This window comes from Protobothrops mucrosquamatus, unplaced genomic scaffold (assembly GCF_001527695.2).
Source record: "Protobothrops mucrosquamatus isolate PMUCROS unplaced genomic scaffold, P.Mucros_1.0 scaffold4865, whole genome shotgun sequence".
Classification (NCBI taxonomy): Eukaryota; Metazoa; Chordata; class Lepidosauria; order Squamata; family Viperidae; genus Protobothrops; species Protobothrops mucrosquamatus.
The window spans coordinates 1-16,485 of NW_015390753.1; the positions used below are offsets into that span (position 1 = coordinate 1).

Here is a 16,485-nt window from a genome sequence, read left to right on the forward strand (position 1 = left end):
AGAAGAAGAAGAAGAAGAAGAAGAAGAAGAAGAAGAAGAAGAAGAAGAAGAAGAAGAAGAAGAAGAAGAAGAAGAAGAAGAAGAAGAAGAAGAAGAAGAAGAAGAAGAAGAAGAAGAAGAAGAAGAAGACGACGACACCTTGGGGGGAGGAGGGACTTCTTGGGTCCTTGCATCAATCACACTCAACCACCTGATCGCTGTGCAATTTGAACTCGAACCAGTGAAACACAAAACCACAAAATACAACACGCAACACCTTCAAATGGTGTTTGTTCCCTTTTGGCAATATGTATTTAAAAAAAAAAAAAAAAAATTACAACAGTCAGGCACTTGCCCAAGGCTGTCCTTGGTCAGATGCTTGAGGACTGTTCTCCAAACGAAGCAGGGGGAACCCCGGTGGGGAGGAGTGGGGGGAACAGCGAGGGGCCCTCCCCGTTGCATTAAAAGGGTCTCTCCCCACAACCACGTAAACACGGGTCAAGGAGAGCAGAGACCCATCGGACGCCCCATCGGGGAATCTTCAAACTCTCCCCTCTCAAAAGGCAGCCGCCATGCCTCTCGTGGACCCCCGTGAGGCTGCCCCCCCCCGTCCATGGCAGGCTTGCTGGGGTGTGCGTGGGGCAGCACTCAGCAGCCCCTCCCTGGCAGGTCAAGAAGTGAAATGCTGAAGAGGAGGGGAAGGAGCTCAGGTGATCTGAGGGGGGGGGGACAGGGAAGGACCCTCCTCCCACTGTGCCGAGCAGCTGAAGCCCCCCCCCGCTCTCCCTTGTGGCCATTCAGAAGAGCAGGCATTGCCTCCTCCCACCTGTGACCGGACAGGACGCTGCCATCCTGGCCTCTGAGCATGGGCAAAGGACGGAGGGCAGGTGGACGGGAGCCGATGCACGAACTCAGGAGCAGATGCTCCGACGCCTGCGCAGCAAGACCACCGGGCTGCTGGGTTGGTCTTCCTGGTCACTCTCGCAGTCCCGCTGCAGGGAGCAAGGCAGGCGAGAAGGTCAGGGGGCAAGGAGCCCCCCCTGCTCCTCCACCACCACCACCACCCCGAGGCCGCGAAGGGGCTCCTCTGCACCCACCAGGGCCGTCGCCTCCTCCTCCGTCTTCTGCTTCTGGCACAGGAGCCCCAGGCGGCAGAGACGGTTGCAGGCCGAGACCATGTGGTAGGACAGCTGGGGAGGGAGGAGAGAGGGTGAGGCTCGGACTACGTGGCCCATGAGGCAGGTCTGGGGGTGCCAGGTTGGCTGCCCCGCTGCTGAGCCCCGGGGCGGAATGGGGGACGGCCCCTTCACCTTCCACTTCCGGCGAGCGTTGAATTTGCGGAAGTTTTTCATGTTGATGGAGGAACGGCTCCGGTTGATGGCCTGCTTGCGGGTCAGCGGCTGGAGGGGCAGAAGGGGAAAAAATCAGAAGGGAGGAAGGGAGGGAGGGAAGGAAGGAAGGAAGGAAAGAAGGAAGGAAGGAAGGAAGGAAAGAAGGGAGGGAGGGAGGGAATAAGGATGGAAGGGAGGGAGGGAGGAAGGAACGAAGGAAGGAAGGAAGGAAAGAAGGAAAGAAAGAAGGAAGGAAGGAAGGAAGGAAGGAAGGAAGGAAGGAAGGAAGGAAGGAAGGAAGGAAGGGAGGGAGGGAGGGAGGGAGGGAGGGAGGCTTACCTTGATCCAGGGATGAAGGAGACATTCAGCTGCCATCATTCGGTCCCTGAAACACAGACCAAAATCCATTTTCCTCTCTGTGGGCAGAAGGGAGGCAGGAGAGGAGGAGAGACCCCCATTTGGGGGATCCCCCGTCCTGCCACTATGTGCTGCTCCCCACTTTTAGTTTTGTGGTCCTTATTTTCTGCTCAAGGAAGCACATTCCCCACCACCCGGGAGCTCCTCCCCCCCCTCTCTTTTCCGGACAGGGCAGGAGGGCATCGCCCCCATTTCAGTCACTGGGGTGGGGGGGCACCAGCACCTGGGCTGGAGGCTACCTGGGCTCCTTCAGCAGCAGCTTCTGGATGAAGTCCTTGGCCATCTCCGAGGTTTGGCTGAAATACTTGGCCTCGAACTCGTAATTCCCGGAGACCACGTTGGAGAGGGTCTCCTCATCCGTCTCCCCCTGGAATGGGGACATGCCGCTCAGCCTGGGGGGGGGAGGAGGAGGGTTTGGGGGCGCATCAGAGCCCACCAGGCTGGACCAGAGATCCGTCCTCAGCCTGGCTCCAGTCAGAAGGAGCCCCACGGATAGGAGTCAAGAGATGGGCTCAAAAGGGAAGGCAGGGGAGGGGGCTGTTTTGGGGGGGGATCTGATCCCCAACTTTAGTCTTACCGGCTTGCTTCCATTTCCTTTTTAAAAAAAACTGGGCAAATTCCTGCAAAGTTTTCTTTGCCGGCCCCCTCGGAGGCTGTGGCTGTCTTTGCCTGCCCCCAAAGTCAACTCCATCTCCCTGGGAATCTGCTGAGAGCCCCCCCCCAGCAGCCCCCCCCCAGGAAAAAGAACTGCAGGTACTTACAAGATGTAGGTAATCACCCCGATGCTCCTAGGAGTAAGAAAAAGGGAGAGCTGAAGGCAGAGCAAAGAATCTCCTTGGCCAGACGTCATTTCTGTCCGCAGTGACCTTGGCGACCTTGTCAACGTCCACACAGGGAGGGGTGGAACAAAGACACACACACCCCCAGTCCCTCTCTCCTTTACAAGAAAGGGCACAAAGGCTTTCCTCTTGGCAGCTGCAGCTGAGAAAGAAACCGCCTGCAACCACTTCCTGACTCTCCTCTCCCCACGGTGCTTATCCAAGGCCTGCAGGATGCCACCAAACCCCCCTCCGGCCTCCCCCCCCAGCCCTTGGCTGCCTCTTACCACATGTCTGTGGCTGTGCTCAGGGCCTCGTAGTTGATCACTTCAGGAGCTGGGGAGAAAGAAATTGAGGGGAGGAAGTAGGAGGCCCAGCCTGGCACCCCAAAACCTCCACTGGGGCTCCACCACCACCCCCCAGATGCCAAAATCGTGATTCCCTCATGGCAGGAGAAAGTTTTCAGGCGTATTAGGGGGGCTCCTGCTTTCCCCAGAGACAGGGTTTCCTTGCCAAGGTGGGAGGGGTCACCTTCCCCACGCAAGGGCTTGGCTGCTACGCAAGTGGGGCTTTGGGACCGTTCCTCAGCCTCCCTGTTCTGTGGGCCCAAAGCCGTACCGATGTACTGGGGGGTCCCGCAGAGACTTTTGTAGGCCACCCCCTCCTCCAGCTTCTGCGCCAGCCCAAAGTCGATGATCTTGATTTTGGGGCTGGGGGTGTCCTTCTCAAGCAGCATGATGTTCTCCGGCTGCGGGAGAGACGGGGGAGCGGTGGGGTTGGCGCTCAGCCTCTGCCCAACCAGGCGCGGCATGGGGCACCCCAGAAGCCCCGCCCCGGCAGTACCTTGAGGTCGAAGTGGGCAATATGGTGGGCGTGCATGTAGGCCAAGCCGAGCAGGATCTGCTGCAGGAACTGAATGGCTTCGTCCTCCGAGACCAGCTCCTTTTCCGCAATAAAGTCAAAGAGTTCGCCGCCCTGGATGCTGTGGGGAAACCGGGGGGGGGATGTGGGGGTGAGGGGCTTCTCAAGCACCTGAAGCCCCCTCCCCCTGGGAAGGGCCCTCCTCCCGGGCACTCACAGCTCGAGGATCAGCACCATCTCGGCCTGGTTGGCAAAGATGTCGTAGAGGCGCATAATGTTGGGGTGTTGAAGCTGCTGCAGGATGCAGACCTCGCGCTCCACCTGCTCGCGGTCCAGCCCCAGACGGCTGCCCTTGCGCTTCCGCACCTTGATGGATTTGGCTGCGTAGAAAGCGCCGGTGCTCCGTTCCTGGCAACGCCGGACCACCCCAAAGTGCCCGCTGCAAGGGGGAGAGGGCGGAAAGGACGTAGGGCAAGGGGTGAGAAGCCAGGCACTCCGCGGAGGAGCCTCTGCTGTTCTGAGCCATCGGCAGGTGCAGCCAAGGTGGGTGACGAGGCCCGGGAGATGCCCAACAGCCTTGGGGAGTCAAAGGCCCCCCTTTGCCTGCTTGCCTTCCTCCTAGCCATGGAGGGGAGGAGGAGGAGGAGGGGGAGGAGGCAGAGCAGGTTTCTCCAGTCTCCACGCCCTGCAGGCCTCACCTGCCCAGCGTCTCCAGCAGCTCGTAAAGTTCCTCCACGCTGCAGTGGCGGAAGGGATCCGCTTGGGTGGTGCCGAGCCTGGCCTCGGTGCCCAGGAAAACCTCATCGTCTTCCAGGCTGCACGGGGGGCCCTGAAGCAGCAGGAAACGGGGTGCTGAGCGGCAAAGAGGCCCACTTGAAGTGTCCGAGGCCACTGCCTGAGCTATGAGAGGAGAAGGGCTGGGGTGCCAGGGTGGGCCCGTGTGGACAGAGGGCTCCCAGGAAGGGACAAGGGGGGGCAGCTGAGCCCTGGGGAGGGGGTCTGTGGAAGGGGACTTGTGAGCCCTTTCCCTCCCTCCAATTTCGGTCCCTCCAGCCATTCTACGCAGCTCTGCAGTTCATAAAATGTGTCTTTTGAATCCAACCGGTTTCTGTATCGGGAAAGGGGGTCCCGGCCCCTTCCTGATTGGGGGGGAGGGCTCCTATTTCCTCCACCCTGTCCCAGACACCTTGGGCAACCTGCAGGCACGGAGGCAGCAGCGCAGGACGGGAGGGGAGGGGAGGCCCGGTTCCCCCCTCACCTGGATCCCTGCAGCCACCGAGTTGCCAGGGCGCACTTCGGTTCCATCCCTCGCCATCAGCTGCTGGGGGGGGAAAGCAAGGCAGAAAGGCTCGGTCTTTGCAAGCAACAGGCGGGCTCTTCTGCCTCTCGCGCCCCCCCCCCCACTCCGCACCATCCAAATGGGAAGGGGGGGGCTTTTTACATGATCTAACGCATCCCGGCGTCACGTCAGGCTGCCGGACGGGTCCCCAAACCGGAGAGAGGCATTGCCGCCCCTGCGCTCAGGACCCCTTAAGGGAGGAGTGAAGCAAAGGGGGTCCTTCCGCACCCCTCATCCCGGGCCCGCCCCGCTGGACGCCAACCCCGGGGAGAAGGAGGGCTCCCTCCTCCGGTTCGTGCGGCGGATCTTCCATGCCAAGCCGGCTCTTGGGGCAAAGCCCCCACCCCGAGCCCCTTACCCCACGCGGGAGTCTCCTCCCCCTCCTCTCTCAGCCCCCCGGAGAGGGACCCTCCGGCCAGCGGCTGCGACGGCTCCCCCCTCCCGCCGGGGGCGGGCAATCAACCGCCTCTGCTTCCTGGTGTGTGGAGCCTCGCCGCCCCGCGGGAGGGCGACGGAGCTGCGCAGCGCACCTGCCCAAACGGCAGAGCCGGGAGTTTGGCTGGAGGTCCCCGGAGCCCCCCCGCAGGCCCGTAGGAGCGGGAGGGCCGGTCCAGCAGGCGCCTTCGGGTGCTCCGAAGGAGCGGGGCTCCCCCCCCTCCCCACTTACCGGGGACCTCAATTCCCAGTCGCCGCGGCCATGGGCTCCCTCGCGCCGGTCCAGCCTCTCCGCTTGCAGAATTGCTCAGCCAGCCCCGGCCGTGCGGAAGCAGCGGCCCCCGAACGGCTCCAGGAAAGGCGGTCGGGAGGACTGGCCGGCCGCGCCCTGCCCCGAAGGCAGCCGCTTGCGTGCCTGAGCGCCTCCGCAGCCTCTTCCCCCCCCCCTGCTCAGCAGCCGCTTCCCCTTCTCGCTCGCCTCCGGGGCTGCAGTCAGCCAAGCTTTGCTGGGGAGGTGTGGAGGGGGGGCGCAGGTGGCTCAAGAAACGCAAAGCCAGCCAGGCCGGGAAGGCAGGTGCCTGGAGGCCGCGGGGATCCACAACAGGGTCTCCCTTCCCGTGGCCCCGATTCCCTCCCCTTCCCACTGACCGAAAACGCCTTTGGACCAGGCAAGGAGGGCGCCCTGGCCGCCCCCCCTCCTGCCCATCAGGCCTGCCCCGCTTGGCAGAGGCAGGGCAGCGGGCGAGGGGCTGGCAGAGCTGCAGGGCTGCCGCGTCTCCGGAGGCTGACGGGAGTGTGGGAACGGCCCGGCAGAAGGAGGGGGAAGTCCCACCTTCCGGCCTCGGAAAGAGCGAGGCGGACCGGAGGAGCCTCTTGGGGCAGCCGATAAGAGGCGCCTGGTGATGGATGATGCCCTTTGAAAAGCCGAGCAGACTCGGAGGATCTCCAGGGAACGTCGCAGGGGGACCGAGGGGGAGGGAGAGCGGTCCCCAAAGAGACAGGCGCCCTCCAGGGCGGAGGAAAAGAAACAGGCGCCCTCCAGGGCAGAAGGAGCCCCCCTACCCAACCCTCCAGCCAGGCCGCATTCCTTTCCCGGCGGGACGGGGGGCTGCTTTGCCCCCTGGAATCTGGCACCTTGTTCCTCCCGAGGTCGACCTCCAGGCTCCATCCAGCCCGGGAGAACAAAAGCCTCATTTAAGGCGAGGGAAGAGCCGGCGCTTAAATGGACAAAATGTGTTGCAATTCCTGGATTCTTGACCCTCTTCCAATCTTTTCGTGCGTGCAGGCCAGGAATTTCGTAAATACGGGGGATTTTGGCACGCGGGCAAGGCAGGCGCGCCCAAAGGCCCGGCCGGCTCCGCGGTCAGGCTTGGGGAAGGGGCGCTCAGCAACCGACCCCCCCCACCAGGACAAATCGCAGCCCCCCCCCCTTCTCCTTCCTGTCCTCCGCTCCCGCAAACAAGCATATTGTGTTTTTGTGGTGTGATCTTCTCCCGGCACAGCCCACCCGCTCTCAGGGTACAAGACGCCCGTCGGGGGGGGGGGACGAAAACAAATCTGGCAGCATGTTTTGCGACTTGAGTCAGATGGGACGAGGCTGCTGCTGCTGCTTCTCCCGAGAGAAACGCAGAAATCCTCCACTATCCCCCCCCCCGGTTCAGAGAGGGGGGGGGGAATTCCCATTTCCAAGGCAGGGAGCCCTGAGCGCGGCCAGGTAGCTACAGGTGGATCTTGCCTTCTCTCTCCCGTGTCGGGGCCCCGATTTCTGGGAAGCCCTAACGGTTTCGCGGAAGGGCTTTACTTCCAAGTAACTTCGGTTCCTCCTTTGGCTCGGCCTGGCTCTTCCCCCCCCCCACCTCCACCGCCCCGAGAATCAGACCCCGCACCCAGATATCCAGCGAGCCTGAACGCGTCCGCCCCTTCAGCACCACCATCACCACCCCCGGGGTACCTACGATTCAGGCACCGGAGGGAGCGCGACCCGGAGCGCCCGCCGCCGCTTGCTCGCCGAAGTGCGCTGGAAGCCGCCCCCGCGCAGGGACAGCGCGCCCCCCGCAGGCCGGCTCAGCCCCTTTGCGCTGCGTGCCAGACCCTCCTGGAGGAGGAGCGGCTCTGCGTGGGGCGCCCCGGGGGCTTGGGAACCGAGCTCTCCGCAGGGCGACAGGCAGCAGCGCTGCCGGGGGGGGGGGGCACAAGAAAGGCCCAGCACTTTGCCCCAGGCCCTCCTTTTTCTCCGCCGGGAGGGGGGGCCTCGAGCTCCTTCTACCCCTCCCCCAGCTGCCTCCCTGGGGAACGCTGATGCCCCATCTCCAGCTCAGCATCTTTCTCCAGGACCTGGAGAGCTGGAAGCCTCACCGAAGAGGAGCAGAGTTGGACCACTGATGGGCTTAAAGCCCTTTTGTCTTCCACTGATACTCTAGGCAGGATGAGAGCTGTGCCCCAAGAGCCGAGTCCCCTGGGGCACATGCAGCCCAGGGACGGGGTGGGTGGGTGGGNAAGGATGGAAGGGAGTGAGGGAGGAAGGAAAGAAGGAAGGAAGGAAGGAAGGAAAGAAGGAAGGAAGGAAGGTAGGAAAGAAGGGAGGGAGGGAGGAAGGATGGAAGGAAGGAAGGAAAGAAGGGAGGGAGGGAGGAAGGAAAGAAGGAAGGAAGGAAGGAAGGGAGGGAGGCTTACCTTGATCCAGGGATGAAGGAGACATTCAGCTGCCGTCATTCGGTCCCTGAAACACAGACCAAAATCCATTTTCCTCTCTGTGGGCAGAAGGGAGGCAGGAGAGGAGGAGAGACCCCCATTTGGGGGATCCCCCGTCCTGCCAGTATGTGCTGCTCCCCACTTTTAGTTTTGTGGTCCTTATTTTCTGCTCAAGGAAGCACATTCCCCACCACCCGGGAGCTCCTCCCCCCCCTCTCTTTTCCGGACAGGGCAGGAGGGCATCGCCCCCATTTCAGTCACTGGGGTGGGGGGCACCAGCACCTGGGCTGGAGGCTACCTGGGCTCCTTCAGCAGCAGTTTCTGGATGAAGTCCTTGGCCATCTCCGAGGTTTGGCTGAAATACTTGGCCTCGAACTCGTAATTCCCGGAGACCACGTTGGAGAGGGTCTCCTCATCCGTCTCCCCCTGGAATGGGGACATGCCGCTCAGCCTGGGGGAGGAGGAGGGTTTGGGGGCGCATCAGAGCCCACCAGGCTGGACCAGAGATCCATCCTCAGCCTGGCTCCAGTCAGAAGGAGCCCCACGGATAGGAGTCAAGAGATGGGTTCAAAAGGGAAGGCAGGGGAGGGGGCTGTTTTGGGGGGGATCTGATCCCCAACTTTAGACTTACCGGCTTGCTTCCATTTCCTTTTTAAAAAACTGGGAAAATTCCAGCAAAGTTTCCTCGGAAGCTGTGGCTGTCTTTGCCTGCCCCCAAAGTCAACTCCATCCCCCTGGGAGTCTGCTGAGAGACACCCCCCCAGCAACCCCCCCCAGGAAAAAGAACTGCAGGTACTTACAAGATGTAGGTAATCACCCCGATGCTCCTAGGAGTAAGAAAAAGGGAGAGCTGAAGGCAGAGCAAAGAATCTCCTTGGCCAGACGTCATTTCTGTCCGCAGTGACCTTGGCGACCTTGTCAACGTCCACACAGGGAGGGGTGGAACAAAGACACCACCCCCCCCCCCAGTCCCTCTCTCCTTTACAAGAAAGGGCACAAAGGCTTTCCTCTTGGCAGCTGCAGCTGAGAAAGAAACCGCCTGCAACCACTTCCTGACTCTCCTCTCCCCACGGTGCTTATCCAAGGCCTGCAGGATGCCACCAAACCCCCCTCCGGCCTCCCCCCCCAGCCCTTGGCTGCCTCTTACCACATGTCTGTGGCTGTGCTCAGGGCCTCGTAGTTGATCACTTCAGGAGCTGGGGAGAAAGAAATTAAGGGGAGGAAGTAGGAGGCCCAGCCTGGCACCCCAAAACCTCCACTGGGGCTCCACCACCCACCCCCACAGCTGCCAAAATCCTGATTCCCTCATGGCGGGAGAAAGTTTTCAGGCGTATTAGGGGGGCTCCTGCTTTCCCCAGAGACAGGGTTTCCCTGCCAAGGTGGGGGGGTCACCTTCCCCACGCAAGGGCTTGGCTGCTACGCAAGTGGGGCTTCGGGACCGTTCCTCAGCCTCCCTGTTCTGTGGGCCCAAAGCCGTACCGATGTACTGGGGGGTCCCGCAGAGACTTTTGTAGGCCACCCCCTCCTCCAGCTTCTGCGCCAGCCCGAAGTCGATGATCTTGATCTTGGGGCTGGGGGTGTCCTTCTCAAGCAGCATGATGTTCTCCGGCTGCGGGAGAGACGGGGGAGCGGTGGGGTTGGCACTCAGCCTCTGCCCAACCAGGTGCCGGCATGGGGCACCCCAGAAGCCCCCCCCGGCAGTACCTTGAGGTCGAAGTGGGCAATATGGTGGGCGTGCATGTAGGCCAAGCCGAGCAGGATCTGCTGCAGGAACTGAATGGCTTCGTCCTCCGAGACCAGCTCCTTCTCCGCAATGAAGTCAAAGAGTTCGCCGCCCTGGATGCTGTGGGGAGGCCAGGGGGGGATGTGGGGGTGAGGGGCTTCTCAAGCACCTGAAGACCCCCCCAAAGAAGGGCCCTCCTCCCTGGCACTCACAGCTCGAGGATCAGCACCATCTCGGCCTGGTTGGCAAAGATGTCGTAGAGGCGCATAATGTTGGGGTGCTGAAGCTGCTGCAGGATGCAGACCTCGCGCTCCACCTGCTCGCGGTCCAGGCCCAGCCGGCTGCCCTTGCGCTTCCGCACCTTGATGGATTTGGCCGCGTAGAAAGCGCCGGTGCTCCGTTCCTGGCAACGCCGGACCACCCCAAAGTGCCCGCTGCAAGGGGGAGAGGGCGGGAAGGACGTAGGGCGAGGGGCGAGAAGCCAGGCACTCCGCGGAGGAGCCTCTGCTGTTCTGAGCCATCGGCAGGTGCAGCCAAGGTGGGTGACGAGGCCCAGGAGATGCCCAACAGCCTTGGGGAGTCAAAGGCCCCCCTTTGGCTGCTTGCCTTCCTCCTAGCCATGGAGGGGAGGAGGAGGAGGAGGAGGAGGAGTAGGCAGAGCAGGTTTCTCCAGTCTCCACGCCCTGCAGGCCTCACCTGCCCAGCGTCTCCAGAAGCTCGTAAAGTTCCTCCACGCTGCAGTGGCGGAAGGGATCCGCTTGGGTGGTGCCGAGCCTGGCCTCGGTGCCCAGGAAAACCTCATCGTCTTCCAGGCTGCACGGGGGGCCCTGAAGCAGCAGGAAACGGGGTGCTGAGCGGCAAAGAGGCCCACTTGAAGTGTCCGAGGCCACTGCCTGAGCTATGAGAGGAGAAGGGCTGGGGTGCCAGGGTGGCCTGTGTGGACAGAGGGCTCCCAGGAAGGGACAAGGGGGGGGGTCAGCTGAGCCCTGTGGGGGGGCTCTGTGGAAGGGGACTTGTGAGCCCTTTCCCTCCCTCCAATATCGGTCCCTCCAGCCATTCTACGCAGCTCTGCGGTTCACAAAATCTGTCTTTTGAATCCAACCGGTTTCTGTATCGGGAAAGGAGGTCCCGGCCCCTTCCTGATTGGGGGGGAGGGCTCCTATTTCCTCCACCCTGTCCCAGACACCTTGGGCAACCTGCAGGCACGGAGGCAGCAGCGCGGGAGGGGAGGGGAGGCCTGGGCCCGGTTCCCCCCTCACCTGGATCCCTGCAGCCACCGCGTTGCCAGGGCGCACTTCGGTTCCATCCCTCGCCATCAGCTGCTGGGGGGGGAAGCAAGGCAGAAAGGCTCGGTCTTTGCAAGCAACAGGCGGGCTCTTCTGCCTCTCGCGCCCCCCCCTCCGCACCATCCAAATGGGAAGGGGGGGGCCTTTTACATGATCTAACGCATCCCGGCGTCACGTCAGGCTGCCGGACGGTTCCCAAAACCGGAGAGAGGCATTGCCGCCCCTGCGCTCAGGACCCCTTAAGGGAGGAGTGAAGCAAAGGGGGTCCTTCCGCACCCCTCATCCCGGGCCCGCCCCGCTGGACGCCAACCCCGGGGAGGAGGAGGAGGAGGAGGAGGAGGGCTCCCTCCTCCGGTTCGTGCGGCGGATCTTCCATGCCAAGCCGGCTCTTGCGGCAAAGCCCCCACCCCGAGCCCCTTACCCCACGCGGGAGTCTCCTCCCCCTCCTCTCTCAGCCCCCCGGAGAGGGACCCTCCGGCCAGCGGCTGCGACGGCTCCCCCCTCCCGCCGGGGGCGGGCAATCAACCGCCTCTGCTTCCTGGTGTGTGGAGCCTCGCCGCCCCGCGGGAGGGCGACGGAGCTGCGCAGCGCACCTGCCCAAACGGCAGAGCCGGGAGTTTGGCTGGAGGTCCCCGGAGCCCCCCCCCCCCGCAGGCCCGTAGGAGCGGGAGGGCCGGTCCAGCAGGCGCCTTCGGGTGCTCCGAAGGAGCGGGGCCCCCACCCCACTTACCCCACTTACCGGGGACCTCAATTCCCAGTCGCCGCGGCCATGGGCTCCCTCGCGCCGGTCCAGCCTCTCCGCTTGCAGAATTGCTCAGCCAGCCCCGGCCGTGCGGAAGCAGCGGCCCCCGAACGCTCCAGGAAAGGCGGTCGGGGAGGACTGGCCGGCCGCGCCCTGCTCCGAAGGCAGCCGCTTGCGTGCCTGAGCGCCTCCGCAGCCTTTTTCTCCCCCACCCCCTCGCTTCTCAGCAGCCGCTTCCCCTTCTCGCTCGCCTCCGGGGCTGCAGTCAGCCAAGCTTTGCTGGGGAGGTGGGGGGGGGGGCGCAGGTGGCTCAAGAAACGCAAAGCCAGCCAGGCCGGGAAGGCAGGTGCCTGGAGGCCGCGGGGATCCACAACAGAGTCTCCCTTCCCGTGGCCCCGATTCCCTCCCCTTCCCACTGACCGAAAACGCCTTGGGACCAGGCAAGGAGGGCGCCCTGGCCGCCCCCCCTCCTGCCCATCAGGCCTGCCCCGCTTGGCAGAGGCAGGGCAGCGGGCGAGGGGCTGGCAGAGCTGCAGGGCTGCCGCGTCTCCGGAGGCTGACGGGAGTGTGGGAACGGCCCGGCAGAAGGAGGGGGAAGTCCCACCTTCCGGCCTCGGAAAGAGCGAGGCGGACCGGAGGAGCCTCTTGGGGCAGCCGATAAGAGGCGCCTGGTGATGGATGGTGCCCTTTGAAAAGCCGAGCAGACTCGGAGGATCTCCAGGGAACGTCGCAGGGGGACCGAGGGGGAGGGAGAGCGGTCCCCAAACAGACAGGCGCCCTCCAGGGCGGAGGGAAAGAGACAGGCGCCCTCCAGGGCAGAAGGAGCCCCCCTACCCAACCCTCCAGCCAGGCCGCATTCCTTTCCCGGCGGGACGGGGGGCTGCTTTGCCCCCTGGAATCTGGCACCTTGTTCCTCCCGAGGTCGACCTCCAGGCTCCATCCAGCCCGGGAGAACAAAAGCCTCATTTAAGGCGAGGGAAGAGCCGGCGCTTAAATGGACAAAATGTGTTGCAATTCCTGGATTCTTGACCCTCTTCCAATCTTTTCGTGCAGGCCAGGAATTTCGTAAATACGGGGGATTTTGGCACGCGGGCAAGGCAGGCGCGCCCAAAGGCCCGGCCGGCTCCGCGGTCAGGCTTGGGGAAGGGGCGCTCAGCAACCGACCCCCCCCACCAGGACAAATCGCAGCCCCCCCTTCTCCTTCCTGTCCTCCGCTCCCGCAAACAAGCATATTGTGTTTTTGTGGTGTGATCTTCTCCCGGCACAGCCCACCCGCTCTCAGGGTACAAGACGCCCGTCGGGGGGGGGGGGGGAACGAAAACAAATCTGCCAGCATGTTTTGCGACTTGAGTCAGATGGGACGATGCTGCTGCTGCTGCTTCTCCCGAGAGAAACGCAGAAATCCTCCAGTCTCCCCCAATTCAGAGAGGGGGGGCGATTCCCATTTCCAAGGCAGGGAGCCCTGAGCGCGGCCAGGTAGCTACAGGTGGATCTTGCCTTCTCTCTCCCGTGTCGGGGCCCCGATTTCTGGGAAGCCCTAACGGTTTCGCGGAAGGGCTTTACTTCCAAGTAACTTCGGGTCCTCCTTTGGCTCGGCCTGGCTCTTCCCCCCCCCCCACCTCCACCGCCCCGAGAATCAGACCCCGCACCCAGATATCCAGCGAGCCTGAACGCGTCCGCCCCTTCAGCACCACCATCACCACCCCCGGGGTACCTACGATTCAGGCACCGGAGGGAGCGCGACCCGGAGCGCCCGCCGCCGCTTCCTCGCCGAAGTGCGCTGGAAGCCGCCCCCGCGCAGGGACAGCGCGCCCCCCGCAGGCCGGCTCAGCCCCTTTGCGCTGCGTGCCAGACCCTCCTGGAGGAGGAGCGGCTCTGCGTGGGGCGCCCCGGGGGCTTGGGAACCGAGCTCTCCGCAGGGCGACAGGCAGCAGCGCTGCCGGGGGGGGGGGCACAAGAAAGGCCCAGCACTTTGCCCCAGGCCCTCCTTTTTCTCCGCCAGGAGGGGGGGGGCTCGAGCTCCTTCTACCCCCCCCCCAGCTGCCTCCCTGGGGAACGCTGATGCCCCATCTGCAGCTCAACATCTTTCTCCAGGATCTGGAGAGCTGGAAGCCTAGCCGAAGAGGAGCAGAGCTGGGTCACTGATGGGTTTAAAGCCCTTTTGTCTTTCACTGATACTCTAGGCAGGATGAGAGCTGTGCCCCAAAAGCCGAGTCCCCTGGGGCACATGCAGCCCAGGGACGGGGGGGGGGGGGGGGGGGGGGGGGGGGGGGGGGGGGGGGGGGGGGAGAAGGCTCATCAGGGGAGTACTCTGGGCTCCGGACTCCCACTAGGGAGGGGAAAGCATCCTGAGGGCAGCTGGAGCCAAAAGGGGGCATGTCCTTTCCCTTAGCGCCGTGTTTCTCAACCTTGGTGACTTTAGAATTTGTGGACCTCAACTCCCAGAATTCCCCAGCCAGCAATATTGGCTGAGGAATTCTGGGACTTGAAGTCCGCACATCTTAAACTCGCCAAAGTTGAGAAACACTGCCTTAGCAGGATCCCCCCCTGGCTTAAGAAGTGCCTGCTTTGCAGAAATGGGGAGGGGGATGTTCCAGCACAATTGCCAAGACACGAGCCACCCTCCCCACAAAACAGTCCCCTCCCCCCCTTTCTCAAAAAGTGCAGCCCTCGCCAGCCATCTCACCCTCGTGGCCCACTCTCTCAATTTAATTTTTATTCCCCTGTAACCCTTTTTTTTTCCCCACCCCAGAGAAATTCAAAAAGGGGAAAAACAAATCCATTACTGAATGACTTTTATTTTCAAATATTCAAAATAGGGACAGGGAGCCTTCCTAAGTACTAAAGTGTCCAGGGAAATAAACCAAGGTCTTTTTTAGAAAAAAACCACCCCCCCCCTAAATACAGATACTCTGCCGCAAAGATGGACGTCTGTCTGCTGAACGGGGGAAACGGCTACAATCTGAAGAGGAGGTCAAGCAAAGAAAGACCGCCAAAAGCAAGGGAAAGGAGGAAGGGAGACGGAGGGAGGGAGGGAGGGTGTAACAGAGTCGGCTTGGGACTTCAGGGGCAACCATGAGGGGCAAGGCTTACTGAGAAAGTGCGGGGGGGGGCACATAAGACACCATTGTCCTGCCCCCCTCCAACACCACACCCCCCCCGAGTTTGCTCTGTCTGCATCTGAGAAGGTCCATTATGTGAAAACTGCTCCCCTTTTAAAGGACTGGTCTAAGAACACCAAACTCAGCTTAGCTATGAAAAAAAAAATCTGAAAAGGTGGGTCTTCTGGACAGTCGCAGACTTGGCAAGAGGGCTCACCTCTGCGGGGGGGGGGGGGAGGAGAAGAGGAGACAGAAACCTCCAGTCTCTGGTATTGAAACTCCAGGTAACAGGGAGACTCTGAGGACAATTAGCAAACTAAAACCGGGGATGGGGAGGGGTGTGTGTGGAGCATTGCCAATTCAGGAAAACAAGACCTTGCCTTGGGCCAGGACCAAGACACAGTCAGGAACAGAAACATCCATGTATGCTAAGGGGAGGAGAGGGGGAAGCAGCCCCATAGCCGAGCAAGACATCCAGAGTTAACCAGAACAGTCCCCTGCCCTCCAGGTAGGATGTTCTCAGGGGTAGAGTGGGGTGGGGTGAGGTGGGGTGGGCAGCCATCCCCAGTCCAGACAGGGCTCCCCCCCTGCCTTGGTGGCTACTTGAAAGAAAGGTGGCTAGAGGGAAATCAAGACGTCTCGTGAATCAAGGGGGCGAGAGCCCCCCAACTCAAGCAGACAATGGACCCTCTGCCCTCCGGGGGCCCATGTTGCCACGTGCCTGGCTGCAGGGCCTCCAGCGGCTTCCACGGCAGCCCACCCATCGGCTGCTGCCTTGCAGAACAGGATCCCGGGCTGGCCGTCCTGCTCGGAATCCAGCACGGCCCTCCTGGGCTGGGAAGGGGCTAAAATCCGTACTTGGCCTGGGTCTGGCGCCGGCTCAGCTTGTTCTCCGCCCAGCTGTTCTTCAGCTCCAGCTCCCGCTCTTTCGCCTGGGGGCAGAGAGGTAGAGGGGGGTCAGCGAAAATGCCCACCGTGGAGGCAGCGAGCCAAGCACTGTGGAGGGGGGGACTGCTGAACAAACAAAGGCCTCACCTGGTGGATCAGGTAGGTGATCTGGTGCTTCCTTCGCTGCTGCCCTGTGGGCTGCTCCCCCTTTTTCTGAAGGGAAATGGGAAACTCAGGGGCCTTGGCCCATGAAGACCCCCAACCCCTCCTGCTTCTCAGGGGCCCCCACCGGGGAGGGGGCAGCCCGGCAGACCTTGCTGAAGGACTTCATATTCTGCTCCTCGGTCAGGGACTTGGTGAGCCACTGCTGGACTCCGCTCAGCTGGTCGTCGCCCTTGATCTCCACGAAGTTGATCTCTTCTCGCCCCCGGTTGCGCTTGCCTTGCAGACGCTTGAACTGCGCGGGGAAGGGGCGGGAAAGGGACACGGGGGTCGGGGAAGGCTCTCGGAAGGCCCCGCAGACCCCTCCCCCAGCAAGAGGGCCAGCGAGGCTCCGGGCATCCCAGGGTGGGGAAGCGCCCGCACGGGGCTCCGCGGGACGGGGGGGGGGGTCCCGAGGCTCACCGCTTCGTCGTCCATGAAGGAGGAGGGGGCGGCGTCCGCGCTGCCCTCGGGGGGCGGCCCCAAGCCCGGGTCGCTCTCCGGGTAGTAGCCCCCGCCGTAGTAGCCCTGCGGGGGGAGAGGCCGGTCAGAGAGGCGCCCGGGGCCCTTCCGCCATGCGCCCCCCCGAGTCCCGCGAGCCCCTCACCGCGTAGGGCGCGCCGTAGCCCGGACCGGGCGCGGGGGGCCAGCCGGGCGGGGCTGGGCGGGCCCC

General features: G+C 62.9%; 3 protein-coding genes across 3 annotated transcripts in view; all 3 read right to left on the reverse strand.

The window, feature by feature from the left end:
• Nucleotides 1-812: 812 nt before the first annotated feature.
• LOC107299395 (death-associated protein kinase 2-like) lies at nt 813-7,114 on the reverse strand. Its single transcript, XM_015828760.2, has 13 exons — nt 7,037-7,114; nt 4,665-4,727; nt 4,105-4,235; nt 3,624-3,845; nt 3,389-3,527; nt 3,164-3,293; nt 2,833-2,881; nt 2,489-2,515; nt 1,967-2,119; nt 1,650-1,695; nt 1,290-1,379; nt 1,077-1,169; nt 813-971 (listed from the first exon to the last, which is right to left on the reverse strand). Exons 1-13 carry the CDS (start codon nt 7,112-7,114, stop codon nt 891-893), a joined length of 1,302 nt encoding a protein of 433 aa, XP_015684246.2. The 3' UTR covers nt 813-890.
• A 17-nt stretch (nt 7,115-7,131) lies between these two features.
• Nucleotides 7,132-13,319, reverse strand: LOC107299393 (death-associated protein kinase 2-like). Its single transcript, XM_015828758.2, has 11 exons — nt 13,242-13,319; nt 10,854-10,916; nt 10,291-10,421; nt 9,807-10,028; nt 9,576-9,714; nt 9,351-9,480; nt 9,019-9,067; nt 8,672-8,698; nt 8,170-8,322; nt 7,854-7,899; nt 7,132-7,353 (listed from the first exon to the last, which is right to left on the reverse strand). Exons 1-11 carry the CDS (start codon nt 13,317-13,319, stop codon nt 7,132-7,134), a joined length of 1,260 nt encoding a protein of 419 aa, XP_015684244.2.
• A 2,097-nt stretch (nt 13,320-15,416) lies between these two features.
• Nucleotides 15,417-16,485, reverse strand: part of PRCC (proline rich mitotic checkpoint control factor) — a 2,227-nt gene continuing 1,158 nt past the window's right edge. The window contains exons 2-5 of the mRNA XM_015828759.1: nt 16,236-16,340; nt 15,925-16,068; nt 15,759-15,824; nt 15,417-15,655 (exon numbers count right to left, since the gene is read on the reverse strand). Coding sequence (XP_015684245.1) covers nt 15,569-15,655; nt 15,759-15,824; nt 15,925-16,068; nt 16,236-16,340 — 402 coding nt within the window. The 3' untranslated portion in view covers nt 15,417-15,568. The remainder of the gene's footprint in view (nt 15,656-15,758; nt 15,825-15,924; nt 16,069-16,235; nt 16,341-16,485) is intronic.